At 46.9% G+C, this 18,990-nt stretch overlaps 4 protein-coding genes across 8 annotated transcripts in view; all 4 read right to left on the reverse strand.

The window, feature by feature from the left end:
• The window catches only part of LOC144497048 (uncharacterized), a 388,053-nt gene that overhangs the window by 345,700 nt on the left and 23,363 nt on the right, over nucleotides 1-18,990 (reverse strand). The gene's annotated exons all lie outside the window — the stretch shown is intronic.
• LOC144497015 (uncharacterized) overlaps nucleotides 1-18,990 on the reverse strand; it is a 507,438-nt gene that overhangs the window by 206,319 nt on the left and 282,129 nt on the right. The window lies entirely within an intron of this gene.
• Nucleotides 1-18,990, reverse strand: part of LOC144497025 (uncharacterized) — a 335,427-nt gene that overhangs the window by 188,183 nt on the left and 128,254 nt on the right. The gene's annotated exons all lie outside the window — the stretch shown is intronic.
• LOC144497033 (uncharacterized) overlaps nucleotides 1-18,990 on the reverse strand; it is a 70,582-nt gene that overhangs the window by 43,007 nt on the left and 8,585 nt on the right. Inside the window, exons 1-4 of one of the 5 annotated variants that reach the window (XM_078217752.1) lie at nucleotides 12,456-12,475; nucleotides 8,981-11,496; nucleotides 8,719-8,830; nucleotides 845-2,983 (exon numbers count right to left, since the gene is read on the reverse strand). In XM_078217752.1, coding sequence (XP_078073878.1) covers nucleotides 10,180-11,046 — 867 coding nt within the window. In that variant the 5' untranslated portion in view covers nucleotides 11,047-11,496; nucleotides 12,456-12,475 and the 3' untranslated portion in view covers nucleotides 845-2,983; nucleotides 8,719-8,830; nucleotides 8,981-10,179. Of the gene's footprint in view, nucleotides 1-844; nucleotides 2,984-8,718; nucleotides 8,836-8,980; nucleotides 11,497-12,455; nucleotides 12,492-18,990 lie in introns of those variants that run through there. The other 4 variants (XM_078217750.1, XM_078217751.1, XM_078217753.1 and 1 more) reach the window with 4 other exon arrangements.

The raw sequence follows: 18,990 nt of genomic DNA on the forward strand, positions 1-18,990 counted from the left end.
TGAGAATTTTAAATTGGAGGCACTGGGGGACTGGGAAGCAGTGTAGGTCAGTAAACAGAGGGGTGAAATGTGAGGGAGTTAGGTTAGAGACGCAGAGTTTTAGCTGACCTGAAGTTTCTGGAGGGTGGAAGATGGGAAGCTGGACAAGACAACATTGGAATGGTCCAGTCTAGTCTAGAAGCAACAACAGTGTGGATGAGGATTTCAACACAAATGGACTAATGTGGGGCAGGTGAGAGTGTTGGAAATGGACGATGTTACAATGAGGAAGTAGGTGAATACTGTCTCTCTGACTACTCTATAATCTTGATTAATCATCTTTAAAAAATCAATAAAACTACCTATTGATATTCTACATTCAAAGGAATGCAAGCTCAGTCTGTGCAACCTGTCCTCATAATTGAACCCTTTCAGCCCCAGGAAGATTCTGGTGAATCTTTGCTGCATTCCCTCCAAGGCCAATATATCCTTCCTAAGATGTGGTGCCCAGAACTGAACCCAGTTCTCCAGACAGGATCTAAACAGAGCTCTGTATATAACTTCCACAAGGACACAGTTGATTTTAGGGGGAAGTTGCAGGTTATTGTTTCTCTTCAGGATGGTCCTGGAGTAATGAACAGTTTTGACAGAGGAAATTCAGATCTGGCAATGTTTGGCTCAATCAGTTGTGGACCAAATGCACTCTAATTTCGGGAACAAGGAACAATTTTGGATATGACGAAGTAACTCGTTCGGTGATGTGAATTACAGAGATCCTCTTCAGGTGATGGGTGTTTGACTAATACCATGGGTAATGTTTGTACTCTCCTGTCTGGGAGGATTACTATCCTGAGTATGGTGAGGGAGTGGGGGTGAGTCTCTACAGACCTGAGTTCCCTCAGCCCATCATACCTACATGTAATAAGTGTGATACATTCTCCTTACAAATCATTTTGAAATGTTTTGTTATTTTGGTTTATTCAAAGCTGAAAGTTTTGTTGTTGTTTACCTGCTTTTTTGTCACTTGTTTCCATCGACATATAACTCATAAAGCTAAAGGAATTATTTGTTTGCCTGATATTTTTTCAATCTTCTATATAAATTTATAATTCACAATCAAATCAGCATTTTTTGCTTATCTAAACTACCTGATTTGTCAGCATGGTACGTTCCTATTCACTGAAACATTCATTCACAGTAAAAGTCCTGTTGCGTTCCTACTGATTGCTGGAGAGGAGAAAGGAAGATGGATATCAGGGAGGAGAGAATTGGGGAAGGAGAAAGAGGACAGAGCGGGGGAGATGTATGGGAAAGGAAGGAAGATAGGAGGTGGAGGAACAGAGTCTCTCCTTTGATCCACCAAACATAATCTCTCTTACTGTGCTACTCTCTCTCTGCTGAACCTAGCACTGCATGTTATTGCTGCCTTGGATGCTGTGGATCTTCCTCTTCTGACCTGCTGTCAAACACATCCAAGCCTACACATCTCACACTGATGTTGTCATTTTGAAAGCCTCCAAGGATGAAAATCTGTGTCAAACATTTACCAGGGTTGTACGGTGGCAGTGATTAGCACTGCTGCCTCACAGCGCCAGGGACCTGGGTTCAATTCCAGCCTTGGAGTTTGCACATATCTGCATGGGTTTCCTCTGGATGCTCTAGTTTCTTCCCACAATCCAAAAATGTACAGGTTAGGTGGACTGGCCAATGCTAAATTGCCCCCTGGTTTCCCAAGGTGTGTAGGTTAGATGGATTAGCCATGGGACGTGGTGGTGGACCTGGGTACGATATTCTGGCAGAGAGTTGGTGCACACTCAATGGACCAAATGGCCTCCTTCTGCGCTATGAGGATTCTAGGATCTGAGACAGCAGCTGCAATAAGTGAGGTTTTATTCAGATGGGGCAATGACAAGTTTAAATCCCCACCTGATCTGCTGCTCAAAGTCGCCTCCGTTTCACCGGTCAGTTTCCCAAGCTTCAGGAAACTCATGTTACTCCAGAAATATTTGGGGCAATTTGAATTTTAAACAACGTTCCATGTGGTGTGTAAAATGGTAACTGCCCTCAAACTTTACTTACATATGGCAACATCAGAGGTACTACCATTTACAAATTTCCCCACACACAGAGTGCATAAAGAAAATTATCACACATTAACAGAAAAATGTATTTGTTCTTTCTTATCTGTTCTAATTTTGTCAGTTCCTAAGCACACACAATCTTTCAAATGTTCAGGTACTTGTTTAGAAACATAGAAACATAGAAAAACTACAGCACAAACAGGCCCTTCGGCCCACAAGTTGGGCCGAACACGTCCCTACCTTCTAGACCTACCTATAACCCTCCATCCTATTAAGCTCCATGTACTCATCCAGGAGTCTCTTAAAAGACCCTATTGAGTTTGCCTCCACCACCACTGACGGCAGCCGATTCCACTCGCCCACCACCCTCTGTGTGAAAAACTTACCCCGAACATCTCCCCTGTACCTACCCCCCAGCACCCTAAACCTGTGTCCTCTCGTAGCAGACATTTCCACCCTGGGAAAAAGCCTCTGAGAGTCCACCCGATCTATGCCTCTCAACATTTATGGTACGCGTGTGAGTTATTGTTGGCTGTTCATCCGCTGTCTGCTGGTTCCTTAGGGAATGTTGTTGCCGTGGTGTGTTGTTGCTGTAGTAATTGTTGCTGCTGATACATTGCATTTGTTGAAGGCCAGTTGACCTCTGGGACTGATAGTTGTTCAGTTCATTGCTCAGTTGGTGAAATCAGATCTTCCTCGTCAGCCGTCTGCTGTGAAGGAGCAGCTTCTCCAGTTAAACATAGATGTCTGTGGTTGTGACGATAGATCTGGAACGATTGAGGTGACAACTTCTCTGCACACGTCCCAACTTGCCAAGTGAACTGACTTTTGTTGAGTCTGTTGAATGTTTGCACTCTGACTTTCTCTCCAACTCTCAGCTCAGTCAGCGATGTGGCAGCTTTATCAAAGTGAAATTTGTCTTTCTGAAACAAAAACATTTTTTTTTTCTGAAGTTTCACTTTGTTATTCACTCCTGTTACTAGTTCTGACCTCAGTAGTTTCTCGTTGTTGGGAGAATGGTCTGAGTGCAGCATGACATTAGTCATTGGACTGGACAACTTTCCATGCCTTCAGTTGGTGTGTTTCTCCACCCTAACATTACCTTGTACACATCTGTGCTGGATCTAGTCAATTTTTAAATGATCCCTTTGACATTTTTCATCACTGCCTCAGCTTTTCCATTTGACTGGGGATACAAAGAACAATACAGCACAGGAACCGGCCCTTCGGCCCTCCAAGCCTGCACTGATCATGTGTTCCTAACTAGACCATCTGTTTGTATCCCTCTAAACCCAGTCTGTTCATGTGGCTATCTAGATAAGTCTTAAATGATCCTAGCATGTCTGCCTCAACCACCTGGCTTGGTAGTGCATTCCAGCCCCCACCACCCTCTGTGTAAAATACGTCCCCCGCATATCTGTATTGAACCTTGCCCCCCTTACCTTGAACTTGTGACCCCCTTGTGTTTGTCATTTCTGACCTGGGAAAAAGCTTCCAACTGTTCACCCGATCTATGCCCTTTATAATTTTATAAACTTCTATTAGGTTGTCCCTCAACCTCCATCTTTCCAGGGAGAACAACCCTAGTTTACTTAATCTCACCTCATAGCTAATACCAGGCAACATCCTGGTAAACCTTTTCTGCACTCTCTCCAAAGCCACCACGTCCTTCTGGTAGTGTGGCGACCAGAACTGGACGCAGTATTCCAAATGTGGTCTAACCAACGTTCTATATAACTGCAACATCATATGCCAACTTTTATACTCTATGCCCCGTCCAATAAAGACAAGCATACCATATGCCTTCTTCACCACTTTTTCCACCTGTGCTGACCCCTTTAAGGATCTGTGGACTTGCACACCCAGATCCCTCTCCTGATGGTTCTGTCATTTATTGTATAGCCCAACTATGACAATCCTATTACCATTAGACCATAAAACATAGGAGCAGAATTAGGCCACTCGGCCCATCGTGTCTGCTCCGCCATACAACCATGGCTGATATTTTTCTCTTCTCCATTCTCCTGCCTTTTCCCTATAACCCCTGATCCCCTTATTAATCAAGAACTTATCTATCTCTGTCTTAAAGACACTCAATGATCTGGCCTCCACAGCCTTCTGTGGCAAAGAGTTCCACAGATTCACCACTCTCTGGGTGAAGAAGTTCCTCCTCATCTCTGTTTTAAAGAATCGCCCTTTAGTCTGAGGTTGTGCTCTCTGGTTTTAGTTTTTCCTACTGGTGGGAACATCCTCTCCACGTCCACTCTATCCAGGCCTCACAGTATCCTGTAAGTTTCAATAAGATTCTCCCCTCATTTTCCTAAACTCCAACGAATGCAAACACAGAGTCCTCAACTGTTCCTCATACGACAAGCTCTTCATTCCAGGGATCATTCTTGTGAACCTCTTCTGGACCCTTTCCAAGACCAGCACATCCTTCCTTAGATACGGGGCCCAAAACTGCTCACAATGCTCCAAATCGGGTCTGACCAGAGCCTTATAAAGCCTCAGAAGTACATCCTTGCTCTTGTATTCTAGCCCACTCAACATGAATGCTAACATTGCATTTGCCTTCCTAACTGCCGACTGAACCTGCACGTTAACCTTAAGAGAATCTTGAAAAATGACTCCCAAGTCCCTTTGTGTTTCTGATTTCCTAAGCATTTTCCCATTTAGAAAATAGTCTATGCCTCCATTCCTCCTTCCAAAGTGCATAACCTCACACTTTTCCACATTGTATTCCATCTGCCACTTCTTTGCCCACTCTCAAAGAACAAAACAGCACAGGAACAGGCCCTTCGGCCCTCCAACCCTGCACCGATCATGTGTTCCTAACTAGACCATCCGTTTTGTATCACTCTATTCCCAGTCTGTTCATGTGGCTATCTAGATAAGTCTTAAATGATCCTAGCGTGTTTGCCTTAACCACCTTGCTTGGTAGTGCATTCCAGGCTCCCACCACCCTCTGTGTAAAATACGTCCCCCACATATCCGTATTGAACCTTGTCCCCCTTACCTTGAACTTGTGACCCCTTGTGTTTGTCATTTCTGATCTGGGAAAAAGCTTCCAACTGTTCACCCGATCTATGCCCTTCATAATTTTATAAACCTCTATTAGGTCTCCCCTCAACCTCTGTCTTTCCAGGGAGAACAACCCTAGTTTACTCAATCTCACCGCATAGCTAATATACTCCATACCAGGCAACATCCTGGTAAACATTTTTTGCACTCTTTCCAACGTTCTATATAACTGCAACATCATATGCCAACTTTTATACTCTATGCCCCGTCCAATAAAGGCAAACGTGCCATATGCCTTCTTCACCACCTTTTCCACCTGTGCTGCCACCTTTAAGGATCTGTGGACTTGCACACCCAGATCCCTCTGTGTGTCTATACTCTTGATGGTTCTGCCATTATTGTATAGCTCCCCCCTGCATTAGAACTACCAAAATGCATCACTTTGCATTTATCTGGATTAAATTCCATCTGCCATTTCTCCGCCCAATTTTCCAGCCTATCTATATCCTGCTGTATCCTCTGACAATGTTCATCACTATCCGCAACTCCAGCAATCTTTGTGTCATCCGCAAACTTACTAATCAGACCAGCTACATCTTCTTCCAAATCATTTATATATATCACAAACAGCAGAGGTCCCAGTACAGAGCCCTGCGGAACTCCACTAGTCACAGACCTCCAATCAGAAAAAGACCCCTACACTGCTACCCTGGGTCTTCTATGGCCAAGCCAGTTCTGTACTCATCTAGCTAGTTCACCTTTGATCCCGTGAGATTTAACCTTTTGCACCAGCCTGCCATGAGGGACCTTGTCAAATGCTTTACTAAAATCCATGTAGACGACATCCACAGCCCTTTCCTCGTCAATCATTTTTGTCACCTCCTCAAAAAACTCAACCAAATTTGTGAGGTATGACCTCCCTCGTACAAAACCATGTTGTCCATCGCTAATGAGACTATTCAGTTCTAAATGTGTATAGATCCTATCTCTAAGAATCTTCTCCAACAATTTCCCTACCACGGACGTCAAGCTCACTGGCCGATAATTACCCGGGTTATCCTTGCTACCCTTCTTAAATAACGGGACCACATTTGCTATCCTCCAGTCTTCTGGGACCTCACCTGTGTCCAGTGAAGAGACAAAGATTTCTGTGAGAGGCCCAGCAATTTCATCTCTTGTCTCTCTCAGTAATCTAGGACAGATGCCATCTGGCCCTGGGGATTTGTTCCTAAAACACTTAACACTTCCTCCCTTGTAATTGCGATTTGTTCTAACTGGTCTACACATCCCTCTGAGACACTACCAATCAACGTGTCCCTCTCCTTTGTGAATACTGATGCAAAGTATTCATTTAGGATCTCACCTACTTCCTTGTGTTCTAAGCATAATCCCTCTCCTTTGTTCTTGAGAAGTCCGACTCTTTCTCTGACAACCCTCTTGTTCCTAACGTACGTATAAAATGCCTTGGGATTCTCCTTAATCCTGTCTGCCAAGGACATTTCGTGACCCCTTTTTGCCCTTCTAACTCCCTGTTTGAGTTCTTTTCTACTTACTCTGTATTCCTCCAGTGCTTCATCTGTTTTTAGCTGCCTGGACCTTATGTATGCCTCTTTTTTCTTTTTGATTAGACCAACAATTTCTCTGGTTATCCACGGCTCTCGAATCCTACCTTTCCTGTCCTTCCTCTTTACAGGCACATGCCTGTCCTGCATTCCTATCAACTGCTCCTTAAAAGACTCCCACATGCCAGATGTGGATTTACCCTCGAACAGCCTCTCCCAATCAACAGCCACCAAATCCTGCCTAATCCGGCTGTAGTTAGCCTTCCCCAATTCAGCACCTTACCCATAGGACAACACTCATCCTTTTCCATGACTATCCAAAAGTTTACAGAATTGTGATCACTGTTCGCCACATGTTCCCCCACTGAACCTTAGATGACCTGACCGGGCTCATTCCCCAGTACTAGGTCCAGTATAGCCCCCTCTCTAGTTGGACTATCAACATATTGTTCCAAAGAATCTTCCTGGACACATTTTACAAATTCCTCCCCGTCCGGACCCCCAGCCCTAAGGGATTTCCAGTCTATATGAGGGAAATTAAAGTCTCCCACTACAACAACCCTATTTTTCTGCACCTGTCCAGAATCTCCTTACATATCTGTTCCTCAACTTCCTGTGGGTTGTTGGGAGGCCTGTAGTATACCCCCAGCATTGTGACTGTGCCCTTCCTGTTTCTGAGCTCCACCCACAGTGTCTCGTTACATGATCCTTCCAAATTGTCCACCCTCTGTACCGCTGTAATATGCTCCCTAACCAGTATTGCTACTCCCCCACCTCTTCTAACCCCTCCTCTGTCTCACCTAAAACACTTATACCCCGGAATATTCAGCTGCCAGTCCTGTCCTTCTTTTAACCAAGTGTCTGTCACTGCAACCACATCCAAGTTCCGCGCATGCATTAAGGCTCTAAGTTCATCTGTCTTGCCCGTTACGCTCCTTGCATTGAAGCAGATGCACTCCAGACCTCCAGGCCCACTGAGTTCATCCTCCCCCAGATTGCTCTTCCTCTTAGGTAGCCTTGTCCTGGCCCCATGCTCGTCACCAGTCTCTACACTTGCTGACCTATTGTTCTGATCCCCACCCCCCCTGCCACAACAGTTTAAACCCACCTGAACCACACTAGCAAACCTCCCAGCCAGGATATTGGTGTCCCTCCAGTTCAGGTGTAACCCGTCCTTCTTGTACAGGTCCCATCCTCCCTGGAAGACTTCCCAGTGATCCATGAATCTGAAACCCTCCCTCCTGCACCAGTTCTTTAGCTACGTGTTCAGCGGCACAATCTCCCTGTTCTTAACCTCATTAGCACATGGCACGGGGAATAATCCAGAGATTGCTACCCTAGAGGTCCTGCTTTTTAGCCTTCGACCTAACTTCCTAAATTGCTCTTGCAGGACCTCGCTCCTCTTTCTGCCTACGTCATTTGTACCAATGTGGACAATGTCTGATTACCCTCCCCTTTTAGGATGCTTTCTACCCGCTCAGAGACATCCAGGACCCCGGCATCAGGGAGGCAGACAACCATCCTGGAGTCTCGTTCGCTCCCACAGAACTGCCTGTCTGTGCCTCTAACGATCGAGTCCCCCACTACTATTGCTCTCCTATTCTCCCCCTTTCCTTTCTGAGCCACAGAGCCCGACTCCTTGCCAGAGACCTGGTCACCATGGCTTACCCCTGGAAGGTCACCCCCCCCACAGTATCCAAAACGGTATACTTATTTTGGAGGGGAACAACCACAGGGGATCCCTGCACTGAATGCCTCCTCCCCTCCCCTCTCCTGGCTGTCACCCAGCTAGCTTCGTTTTTAGGTGTTACCACTTCCCAATAACTGCTATCCATCACCCCCTCTGCCTCCCGAATATCCGAAGTTCATCCAGCTCCAGCTCCAATTCCCTAAGGCGGTCTGTGAGGAGCTGGAGCTGGGTGCACCTCCCACAGGTGAAGTTAGCAGGGTCACTAATGGTGTCCCTTACCTCCCACATCCTGCAAGAGGAGCATTGAACTGCCCTAACTGCCATCCTCTCCACCCAAACTCCCAAACAAGATAAGAGAGTTAGAAAAAGAAAAAGAAAAGCTTACCTGTCCTCACACTAACACTTCACAAGTAGGGTCTCGGGTTTCCTCACCGTTCAAATTTATTGGGTAAAACAAAATTACCCAGGTCTCCCCACGACCGATTTCCGGTTCCCTGCTGCTCTGAAAAAGAAAGCTCCGAAAAAGTTAAAAATCAAAACTCAGCTTAGCTTCCAGCTCTCCTCTCCAAAACCGCTCCCCTCTCTGCCAGCTGGAAGAATGAGGTCAAAACCTCAGAGGTAAGTATCTTTTTAAAAATAATACAAACCTTCCCAGGTCTCCCCACGGCCGACTTCTGGATAGTGTAGAGATGATGTGTAAATTTCCCAATTATTGATTAGTGTTTGAATTCTTCACTCGTGAATTGAGGGTCGCTGTCACTAATGTTAGTAATGTCATGGTGACTCAATACTGTGTTTTCAGTATTCTACGATCTCGCTAGTAGTTGTTGATGTCAGCTGGTCTAACTCCCAGTTGTCTGAATAGTAGTCAACTGTGATAAGATAAACAGTTCCAGTGAAAGTGAAGATGTCTACTCCAAGCTTCATCCATTGTCTGTCTGGGATGTCATGAGTTATGTGGAGCTCTTCATCTTGCTTAGCTTGACGATTATTACAAACACCGCACTGGCTGATGTGGCCCTTAATCTCATTGCTCATGTTTGGCCAGTAGAGCACTTCTCTTTCCTTCCTCAGACTAGACTCAATGGTTTGTGTGGATGTGCTTCAGCATCTCTTCAGGGATAATGATTCCAGTCCCTTTGTACAAGTTACCATCTTGGGCGATCACTTCATCCCTGATTGCCCAATACTCTCTTACAGCAACAGGCGTGTCCTTGATGGTTTCAGGCCATCCTTTCAGCACAACTTCCTGTAACATTTGAATAGTTTTACGAATTGTGTAGTTTGCTTGCTCTGAGCAAGACACTTGTCTATCAGATTCAATGTCTCTGCTGGATTGATGATTCCAGAGCATGTTGTGCTGTTGCGTCATGATGAATCTGGAAGATTTTACACTCCGTACCAGCATCATCACTTCCTTCAAATAGAATTGGAGAGAAGGTGACCCAGTTCCAAGTCCATGTAGTGATGTTGGTGTTTGGTGAGAGAAGAGGAGGTGAAACAATCCTGACGCACGTCACACTGGAAGGGTCTGTCTCCCATGTGGGTTCACTGATGTTCCGGGAGGTCCAACAACTGTGTGAAAACATTATTACAGAACTCACACCGAAAGGGTTTCTCTCTCTGTGAGTGTGTTGATGGACCAGGAGATACACTGACTGTGTGAAAGCCTGGTCACACACCTCATCCCTCAGTTTCTCTCAGTGTGAATCTGCTGGGGCTTTGGGAGCTCAGCGGAATTGGTAAAAACCTTGGCACAAACATCGCACCTGAAGAGTTTCTTCCCTATGTGAACTCTCTGATGTCTTGGAGGATCAAAGTCATCATGAAACTTTCATCAGAAACCTCACACTTCAAGGGTTACTCCCCTTGTGTGAATCCTCCGATGGACAAGGAGGTTACATGACCTTGAGAATGATTTGTTGCACACCATGCATGTGAATGGTTTCTCCCCAGTGTGAATACGTTGGTGTACACGGAGGCTCGATGACACTGAGAATAATTTGCCACACACCTCGCACTTAAATGGTTTTTCTCCTGTATGAATCCTCTGATGGAGCAGGAGTCTCGTTGAGTCAGAGAATGATTTTCCACATAGGTTACATTTGAACAATTTCTCCCCTGTGTGGGTGCGTTGGTGTGTGCGGAGGTTCCCTGACTGTGAGAATGATTTGTTACAGACCTCACACTTGAATGGCTTCTCCCCGGTGTGAATGCGTTGGTGTACACAGAGATCTGATGATGATGAGAATGATTTGTCACACACCTCACACATGAACGGTTTCTCTCCTGTGTGAATACGTTGGTGTATGCGGAGATCCGATGATGACGAGAATGGTTTATCACAGACGTCACATATGAATGGTTTCTCCCCTGTGTGAATGCGTTGGTGCCTGCGGAGGGTTGATGAATCTGAAAATGATTTCATACACACTTTGCACCGGAATGGTTTCTCCCCTGTGTGAATGCGTTTATGTACAAGAAGGGTCGATGACTGTGAGAATGATTTGTTGCACACTTCACAGGTGAATGGTTTTTCCCCTGTGTGAATGGGCTGGTGATTCACCAGACCTGATAGCTGTGTAAAACCCTTGTTACACACCTCACATTTAAACGGTTTTTCCCCGGTATGAATGCGTCGGTGATTCACGAGTGTTGATGACTGTGCGAAAGCTCTGTCGCACACTTCACACTTGAACGGTTTTTCTTCCATGTGACTGTCCTTGTGTTACCAGTTATACAACAGGTACACCTTGTGTATTAGGAGATCGTATGAGCCTGTGAAGCCATCCTCACAATTGAACAGCCTCTCCCCTGCAGGAATGAGTCAGTGATTCATGAGGCTCGATGAATGATTAAAGCCCTCGCCACACTTGGAGTCCACTCACACTTCTTCTCAGCCTCATCCTGACTGATCACCCACAGTCTTTGGAAAGGTTGGTTCTGATGGAATGTTCCACATGACCAACCAATTTCAGATCTGATGATATGTCAAAGTTCCCGACCGATTTCCAGATGATGGTTTCACTGCCCAACCTTCTCTGTGTTGAGCAATGCTGTGAAGGGAGTGGATGCCTTACAGTTGTGCAGTTGTTCCTTGGGTCAGGACTATCTGCGGTTTCTATCCTCTCTGTATTCTCTGGTGTAGCACAGTGCAATCCTTCTGTAAAATAGGAAAAGGAAACATGATTCCCTCCAACTCTCCTCTTTTGCTGAAGGGGCTGATTCCTCAGTTAGAGACTGTTCCACAGTGAGTGCTGGTCTGTGTGGGGGATCATTTGCAGGTCCTTTATTATTCCACACTTGACCATCACACACCCTCTGTTTCCAGAAGGGACATGGATAGAGACCAGGAGTTGATAATGTGGCTACTTTAAATCCACGACTCAGACCCCCATCTTCCCAGGAACCATGAGGACAATGGAAAAGACAGTTGGCTGGAGTTGGCTATCAATTCATATTAGCTTGTGTTGTACTGGTGAAGATCAACCAACATACCCTGAGAGTGTGTTAAATATAAAAAAAACTCAGGAAAAATATGAATTTAATGGAGATTTTGAAATTTCTCCCTTGTTTTTCCAAAATTATTACAAGTGCAAGAAGCCAAGGAAAATATTGCTTCAGTGTAGCTGATTGAAGGGTTCTAGTTTATCCTGGGAAATTAGATACACTGCACTCACTCAGACGGCACATCCCAAATTCAGCTCTCAGACACAGCACTGGGCAAAAAACTATCAAATCCAAGCCCAGGCTTTTGGGAAAGGCCGAGGCCTTCAGGTAAAATCTTTAAAGAAGACATTGAAAGACATTTCATTGAACGTGTCCCTGCCCCTCCCAGATAATTACACCTCACCTTCTCATATTCGGTAATGACCCATCAACAAAACTCAGCCTGTAAATCAGAAGGGAAATGCTTCCAATAAATACACTCAATATCCAACACACAGCTCCAATCAAACAGCTCAGCACAAAGCACCGAGTAAACAGGTCTCTCAGCTGGATCTTCTCACACAGCATAAGGGGCATTCCCACACCTGATTCCCCACAGGATAGTCAGACTGCCTGAACATTAGTGTGGAGATTATGCAATGTAATTATTATAAATTCTGCTCCTTCACTCACCATCTCCTCACTTGGTTTTCAGTCCCTACAGGAAGTGAAGCAGCTGTGAAAGAGGAAGAGGAGGGAATGGGCAGAGTGGGTGGGCTCTCTGATTGATGTCTCTCACAGCCAATCCTAATATTTCTGGAGTAACGAGTTTCCTGAAGCTTGGGAAACTGACCAATGAAACAGACTCATCTCCTCTCCCCATGTCTCACTCTCCTTCCTTTGTATAGCTCTCGCTCTCTCATCCCCTCTCTCCCTCTGTGATGACTTCAGCCAGGCTAATGAGGTTGGCTTGCTAGAGTATGAACTAGCTGATTACATTCGCGGCCAGGTGTCTCTAGAGAGGGAGCATGCGGTGTCCACGGGCGCAGTTGATGCCTTCCGTGACCGCTGGGCACCACAGGGGCTGGGGTGTATTATCGACCCTGATAATCACCTTTTGGTTTGATGTTTTAAGTTTCCTTTCGACTTTGTTTTTGGTTCGGGCTGTTCCCCCTTCCTTTTGGGGAGCTGCCCCTTTTAATTTGTCCCTAAGTTAATTTGAGTTAGTTTATTATGTTGGGACCTTAAAAGAGATAGAACATAGAACAGTACAGCACAGAACAGGCCCTTCGGCCCACGATGTTGTGCCGAGCTTTATCTGAAACCAAGATCAAGCTATCCCACTCCCTATCATCCTGGTGTGTTCCATGTGCCTATCCAATAACCGCTTAAATGTTCCTAAAGTGTCTGACTCCACTATCACTGCAGGCAGTCCATTCCACACCCCAACCACCTGATTACATTCGCGGCCAGGTGTCCCTGGAGAGGGAGCATGCGGTGTCCACGGGCGTAGTTGACGCCTTCCACGCCCGCTGGGCACCACAAGGGCTGGGGTGTATCATCGACCCCGACAATCACCTTTTGATTTAATGTTTTAAGTGTTTAACAAGATACACACTGGACTCCAACCCTTAGCCCTGACCAAACTTTGGCAAGGCTGAGGACCTATACAGGGGAACCACTGAAAGTGATGGGTACAACCCATGTGCCAGTTGCTTACGGGAAGCAATTAGTTAGGCTCCCATTAATGGTAGTGGAAGGTTCGGGACCTATTAGGGCAAAATTGGCTAAAAGAGGTCCAGCTAGATTGGACAAATATCTTCCAGCTGGAAAATGGTCGCCTGAGTGAGGCCCTGAACAAATATCTGGAGATTTTTCGGGAAGGCCGAGGAACAATCAAAGGAATCAAGGCAAAATTGCCCGTCGACCCGGAGCCTGTCCCAAAGTTTTGCAAAGCCCGACCGGTACCTTTTGCGTTCAGGGAAAAGGTTGATTCTTAAATCAAAAGATTACTGCACGAAGGAATAATAAAACCGGTCCAGTTCGCAGAATGGGCGGCACCTGTGGTTCCTATCTTAAAGCTGGATGGCTCAGTGCACCTTTGCTGCGATTTCAAACAGACGATAAATCGTTACTCTCAGCTCGACAAATACCCAATTCCCAGGATTGAAGACCTGTACGCAAAGTTGGCAGGAGGACTCCTATTCACAAAACTGGACATGAGCCACGCATACCTGCAACTAGGGCAGAACGAGGATTCGCAAAAATTCGCCACAATAAACACGCTGAAAGGCCTCTTCCAGTATAAAACATTGCCTTTTGATTTTCGTCAGTTTGTACCATATTCCAAAGAACCATGGAGAGCATCCTCCAGGGGTTACCACAGGTTGCCATTTACCCAGACGATATCTTCATTACGGGTAAAACAAGGGCAGAACATCTGCAGAATCTGGATGAAGTTCTCAGGAGATTTGTAGCAGTGGGAGTGCGTTTGAAAAGGGAGAAATGTGTCTTTTTAGCACCACTAATAACGTTTCTCAGGAACAAAGTGGATAAGTCGGGCCTACATCCTCTGGAGGATCGGGTGCGAGCAATAAAAGACACCCCGGCTCCCACAACCATCCAGGAGCTATGGTCGTTTTTAGGACTAACATACTACGGGAAATTCATACAGAATAGGGCCTCCATTCTGGATCCTCTCCACTAGTTGCTAAAAAAGGGACAAACTTGGGAATGGTCGGCCCACCAGGACAGGGCCTTCAAGAAAATTAAACAGCAACTCTCATCCGAAAATGTATTGATACATTATAAGGAATTGGTACTCAGCTGTGACGAGTCCCCATATGGAGTTGGCGCATTCCTGGCACACAGGTGGCAGAACGGACAAAACCGGCCAATAGCGTATGCCTCCAGGGCCCTGGCAATGGCAGAGCGAAGATATGCCCAGATTGGAAAGGAAGGACTGGCAGTCTTTGTAGTCAAAACATTTCACCAGTATTTATATGGGTGAAAATTTACGATCGTAACAGATCATAAACCTTTGCTGGGCCCACTGAAGGAAGACAAAGCAGTGCCGCCGATAGCGTCAGCCCGGATCCAGCGTTGGGCATTATTGCTGGCAGCATATCAGTATCGATCGGAACACCGACCAGGGATTAGAGTGGCAAATGCCGATGCCTTAAGCCAGCTACCGTTACCGGACACCCCACCATTGGTACCCAGAATGGAAGAGACTGTGATGACATTAAACTTTCCGGATACCCTCCCAGTGGATGCACACAATATACGCCAGTGGATGCAGAAAGACCCTGTATTGGCGAAGGTAAAGCATCTGGTGCTAACAGGGCAGCTGGAAAGACCGGTACATCCACAGTTCCACCCATACTGGAGCAGAAGGGAGCAGATCACGGTGGAAGACGGGATCCTGCTGTGGGGAGCACGGGTCATCGTCCCAAGGCAGGGCTGCCGGGCCATTCTGGCCGAACTACACCATGGGCACCCTGGAGTATCAATAATGAAGATGCTGGCCAGGAGCTACGTCTGGTGGCCAGTTCTGGACACAGACATAGCGAAACTGGTAGGACAGTGCCAGAAGTGCCAACAGGGGCAGATGGCACCACCGGCAGCCTTGCTGCACCCATGGGAATGGCCAGGTAGACCATGGTCGCAACTCCATGTCGATTTTGCAGGCCCATTTATGGGTTCCATGTTTCTGGTGATAATAGATGCCCATTCAAAGTGGTTAGACGTCTATAAACTAAACTCGGCAAACACGATGGCAACCGTTGAGAAACTGCACACCTCGGGATCCCAGAGCTATTAGTTTCGATAATGGTTCAGTGTTCACCAGCCTAGAGTTCACAAAATTTATGAAATCAAATGGGATCCAGCACATCAAGACGGCACCTTACCACCCGGTGTCAAATGGGCTAGCGGAGAGAGCAGTCCAGATGTTAAAGGCCGGGTTGAAAAAACAGCCAGTGGCCTCATTAGAGACGAAACTCTCAAGGTGGTTATTTGACTGTAGGACCGCTCCACACGCCACCACGGGAACTGTGCCAGCAGAGTTACTGATGGGCAGACGGCCCACACCAGACTGAGTCTGTTGTTGCCAAACCTGGGAGGAAAGGTGGAAAGACACCAGGAAGCCCAATGCAGGGGCCATAACAACATTCGCCGAGAGAGGCACTTTGAAGCAGCTGAGAGAGTTTGGGTCAGAGGTTATGCAAATGGACCCGCATGGGTAACCGGAACAATTGAGTACAGGACAGGACCGGCATCCTACCGAGTACGCGTAGGCGAGGCAGTGGTAAGGAAACACCTGGACCAGGTCCGGGCCTCAAGCTCTCCACTCGTTCCGGAGCCGAGTCCGCCCTGTAGCCCTAGGGGCGAGCAGAATCCCCCTCGACAAGCCAGTTCCGCCTCTCCTGCACCCTTGATGGGGACTCAGGGTCCGAAATGGACACAAGGGATGAAGCTGCAGCGATTCCTCTACCACCTGAAGTGGACGAGGAACCAGACCTCCGGTGTTCACTGCGGAAGAGACAGGCGCCCAACCATTACACACTTCAGAGGCAGAGTTGGAGGATCCTGACCCGGCGCTCAAACAGAGGAAAAGACCCCTGAGGGAAGCAAACCGAGGGGATTCCTCGGACTTTGTGGGGGGAGGAGTTTCATAGATAGAATCCTACAGTGCAGAAAGAGGCTATTCGGCCCATCGAGTCTGCACCAACCACAATCCCACCCAGGCCCTATCCACATATCCCTACATATTTACCCACTAGCCCCTCTAACCTATGCATCCCGGGACACTAAGGGGCAATTTAGAATGGCCAATCAACCTAGCCCGCACATCTTTGGACTGTGGGGGGAAACCGGAGCACCCGGAGGAAACCCACGCAGACACAGGGAGAATGTGCAAACTCCACACAGACAGCGACCCGAGCCGGGATTCGAACCCAGGTCCCTGGAGCTGTGAAGCAGCAGTGCTAACCACTGTGCTACCGTGCCACCCACTGATGTGATGACTTCAGCTAGGCTAATGAGGTTGGCTTGCTAGGGTATGAACTAGCTGATGAGTCCTATTGGGGAGCTGCCCCTTTTATTTTGTCCCTAAGTTAATTTGAGTTAGTTTGTTACGTTGGTACCTTAAAAGTGATACCTGATGAGTCCTAATTGATGGTTAAATCAGGGAGCCTCATGCTCCCTATTTAAAGCAGGTGTGGCAGTCTCCCAGCTGCATTCAGCAGGGAGCAACTGGCGAACTGGCTGTGTGCAGATGTATGGTGTAAATAAAGTAACTTGGTGACGGGACTTTTGCCTCCGTGGAGTTATTACATCCTCCTTTCACATTCTTCTCTCTGACTTCCTCTCCATTTGTCTTTCTACCCCTCTGTCTCACATTCCCTCCTCTTCCACTGCCGCACTTTGTGTCTGTCTCTCTACTCCACTCCCTCTCATATTCCCTCACTTTCACAGACCCTTTCATTCCCTCCCTGCCTTACTCTTACATTCTTTCTCTACCCCTCTCTCTCCTTCCCCACATATTCCTCTGAGTCCCTTTCTCTAGTTCCCTCCCCCCATTTGATCCTATTCCTCCTCACCTCCCACATTATTTCTGTCTCTATCCCACCCCCTCTTACATTCCCTTCTCTCTCAGACCCTTTTACTCTTTCCCTGCCTTGCTCTCACATTCCCTCTCTCTCACAGTCACAGCCAGAGATGCTTTTCCTGCACTGGATCCTGTACCAGCTTGTCCTCTCTCTTCTCCAGATCTGCCGATGACAGTGCCAAAATCCCTCAGATAGTTGTGAACCCTGGCAGGGTGGGAGAGAGTAGTGGGCCTGGAGAATTCAGTCCCTGGCCCGCTAATTACATTTAAATTATATTAAAAACAGATTAAAATGACTTACCTGGTCTTCCCGCCAGTTTCCACTGCAGATCTGACGGTGACAGAAATCTGGTGCTGGGAGGTGTGCTCATGGCAGGAATGCATGCACGAATCCTGCGCATGCCTGGCCGTGAAATTCTCCCACCCCGCTGCGCTAGAAAATTAGTCATGATGTGGAGATGCCAGCACATCGGGCTGGGAGAATCGCACCCCCCGCCCCGCCCCGCCCCATCCCCCATGATTTCCTTCAACTCCCTCATCTCCTTTGCTGAGGGGTCTGACTCCTCAGTTAGAGACTGTTCCATAGTGAGTGTCAGTCTGCTATTACACTGTGTGGGAATCAGATACAAGTCCTTTATTTTTCCTCACTTGACTGTCACACCCTTTGTTTCCAGCAGGGACCCTGGATAGTAACCGGGCAGACAACGTGGCTACTTTCTTTTCTCTGCCTAGCCCCCAACTCCCAGGCATCGTGAGGGCAATGTCTCCAATGAACACACTCAATATTGAATGCAAAGATCCAATCAAACAGCTTAGCTCTCTGGTTGACGGCTGTAGCAGTAATTCTGGGGGAGAGGGAAAAGTAGACCTGCCAACAATCATAATAAAGTAGAGGTTAAGTTGATTAGCCATGCAAAATTGCCCCTAAGTGTCAGGGAGACCAGCAGGGTTATTATGTGGGGTTACGGGATAGGGCCTGTGTGCGATTGTTGTCGGTGCAGGCTCAATGGGCAAACGGCCTGCTTCTGCACTGTAGGGATTCTCTGATTCTATGAATGTCAATCATTCTGCACAGCAAGTCACAGAGGAGGGGGCAGAGTTTCACTGACTCATGTGCTCCACACAGTTCTGCACAGCCACTTTGCAGCCAGACTCTCACCTGGTCAGAGCTGCATGTGACCTGGGCCTGATGGGAGTTGTAGTTCTACCATGCGCAACTAAATTTGCTCAGGCTCTTTGATGCCACACTCAAGCAAAAATTGATTTCAATTTTTTGCCTTGAAAAATTAAATGCTGACATTCATTAATTAAATCCACATTTGGCGAAGAGACAATTGTCTTGGAATATCGGGTCTAGAAGCTTTCCCACCACCAACGTTACCTTATCAACCCATACTTATTGCTTAACCTTCCATCTTTTTTCAACAAAACTGTTGCAATTCTCCAGTCCTCTTGGCACCACCTCAGCCATCAACACCATTATTCCTACGAAACTCATCTCCAAACTTTATGGCCTGGGGCTTGGCTACTCCCTCTGCGACTGGATCCTGAACTTCCTAACCAACAGACCGCAATCGGTAAGGATAGACAACAACACCTCCTCCATGATCATCCTCA

The sequence above is a fragment of the Mustelus asterias genome, chromosome 8 (genome assembly GCF_964213995.1).
Source record: "Mustelus asterias chromosome 8, sMusAst1.hap1.1, whole genome shotgun sequence".
NCBI lineage: Eukaryota > Metazoa > Chordata > Chondrichthyes > Carcharhiniformes > Triakidae > Mustelus > Mustelus asterias.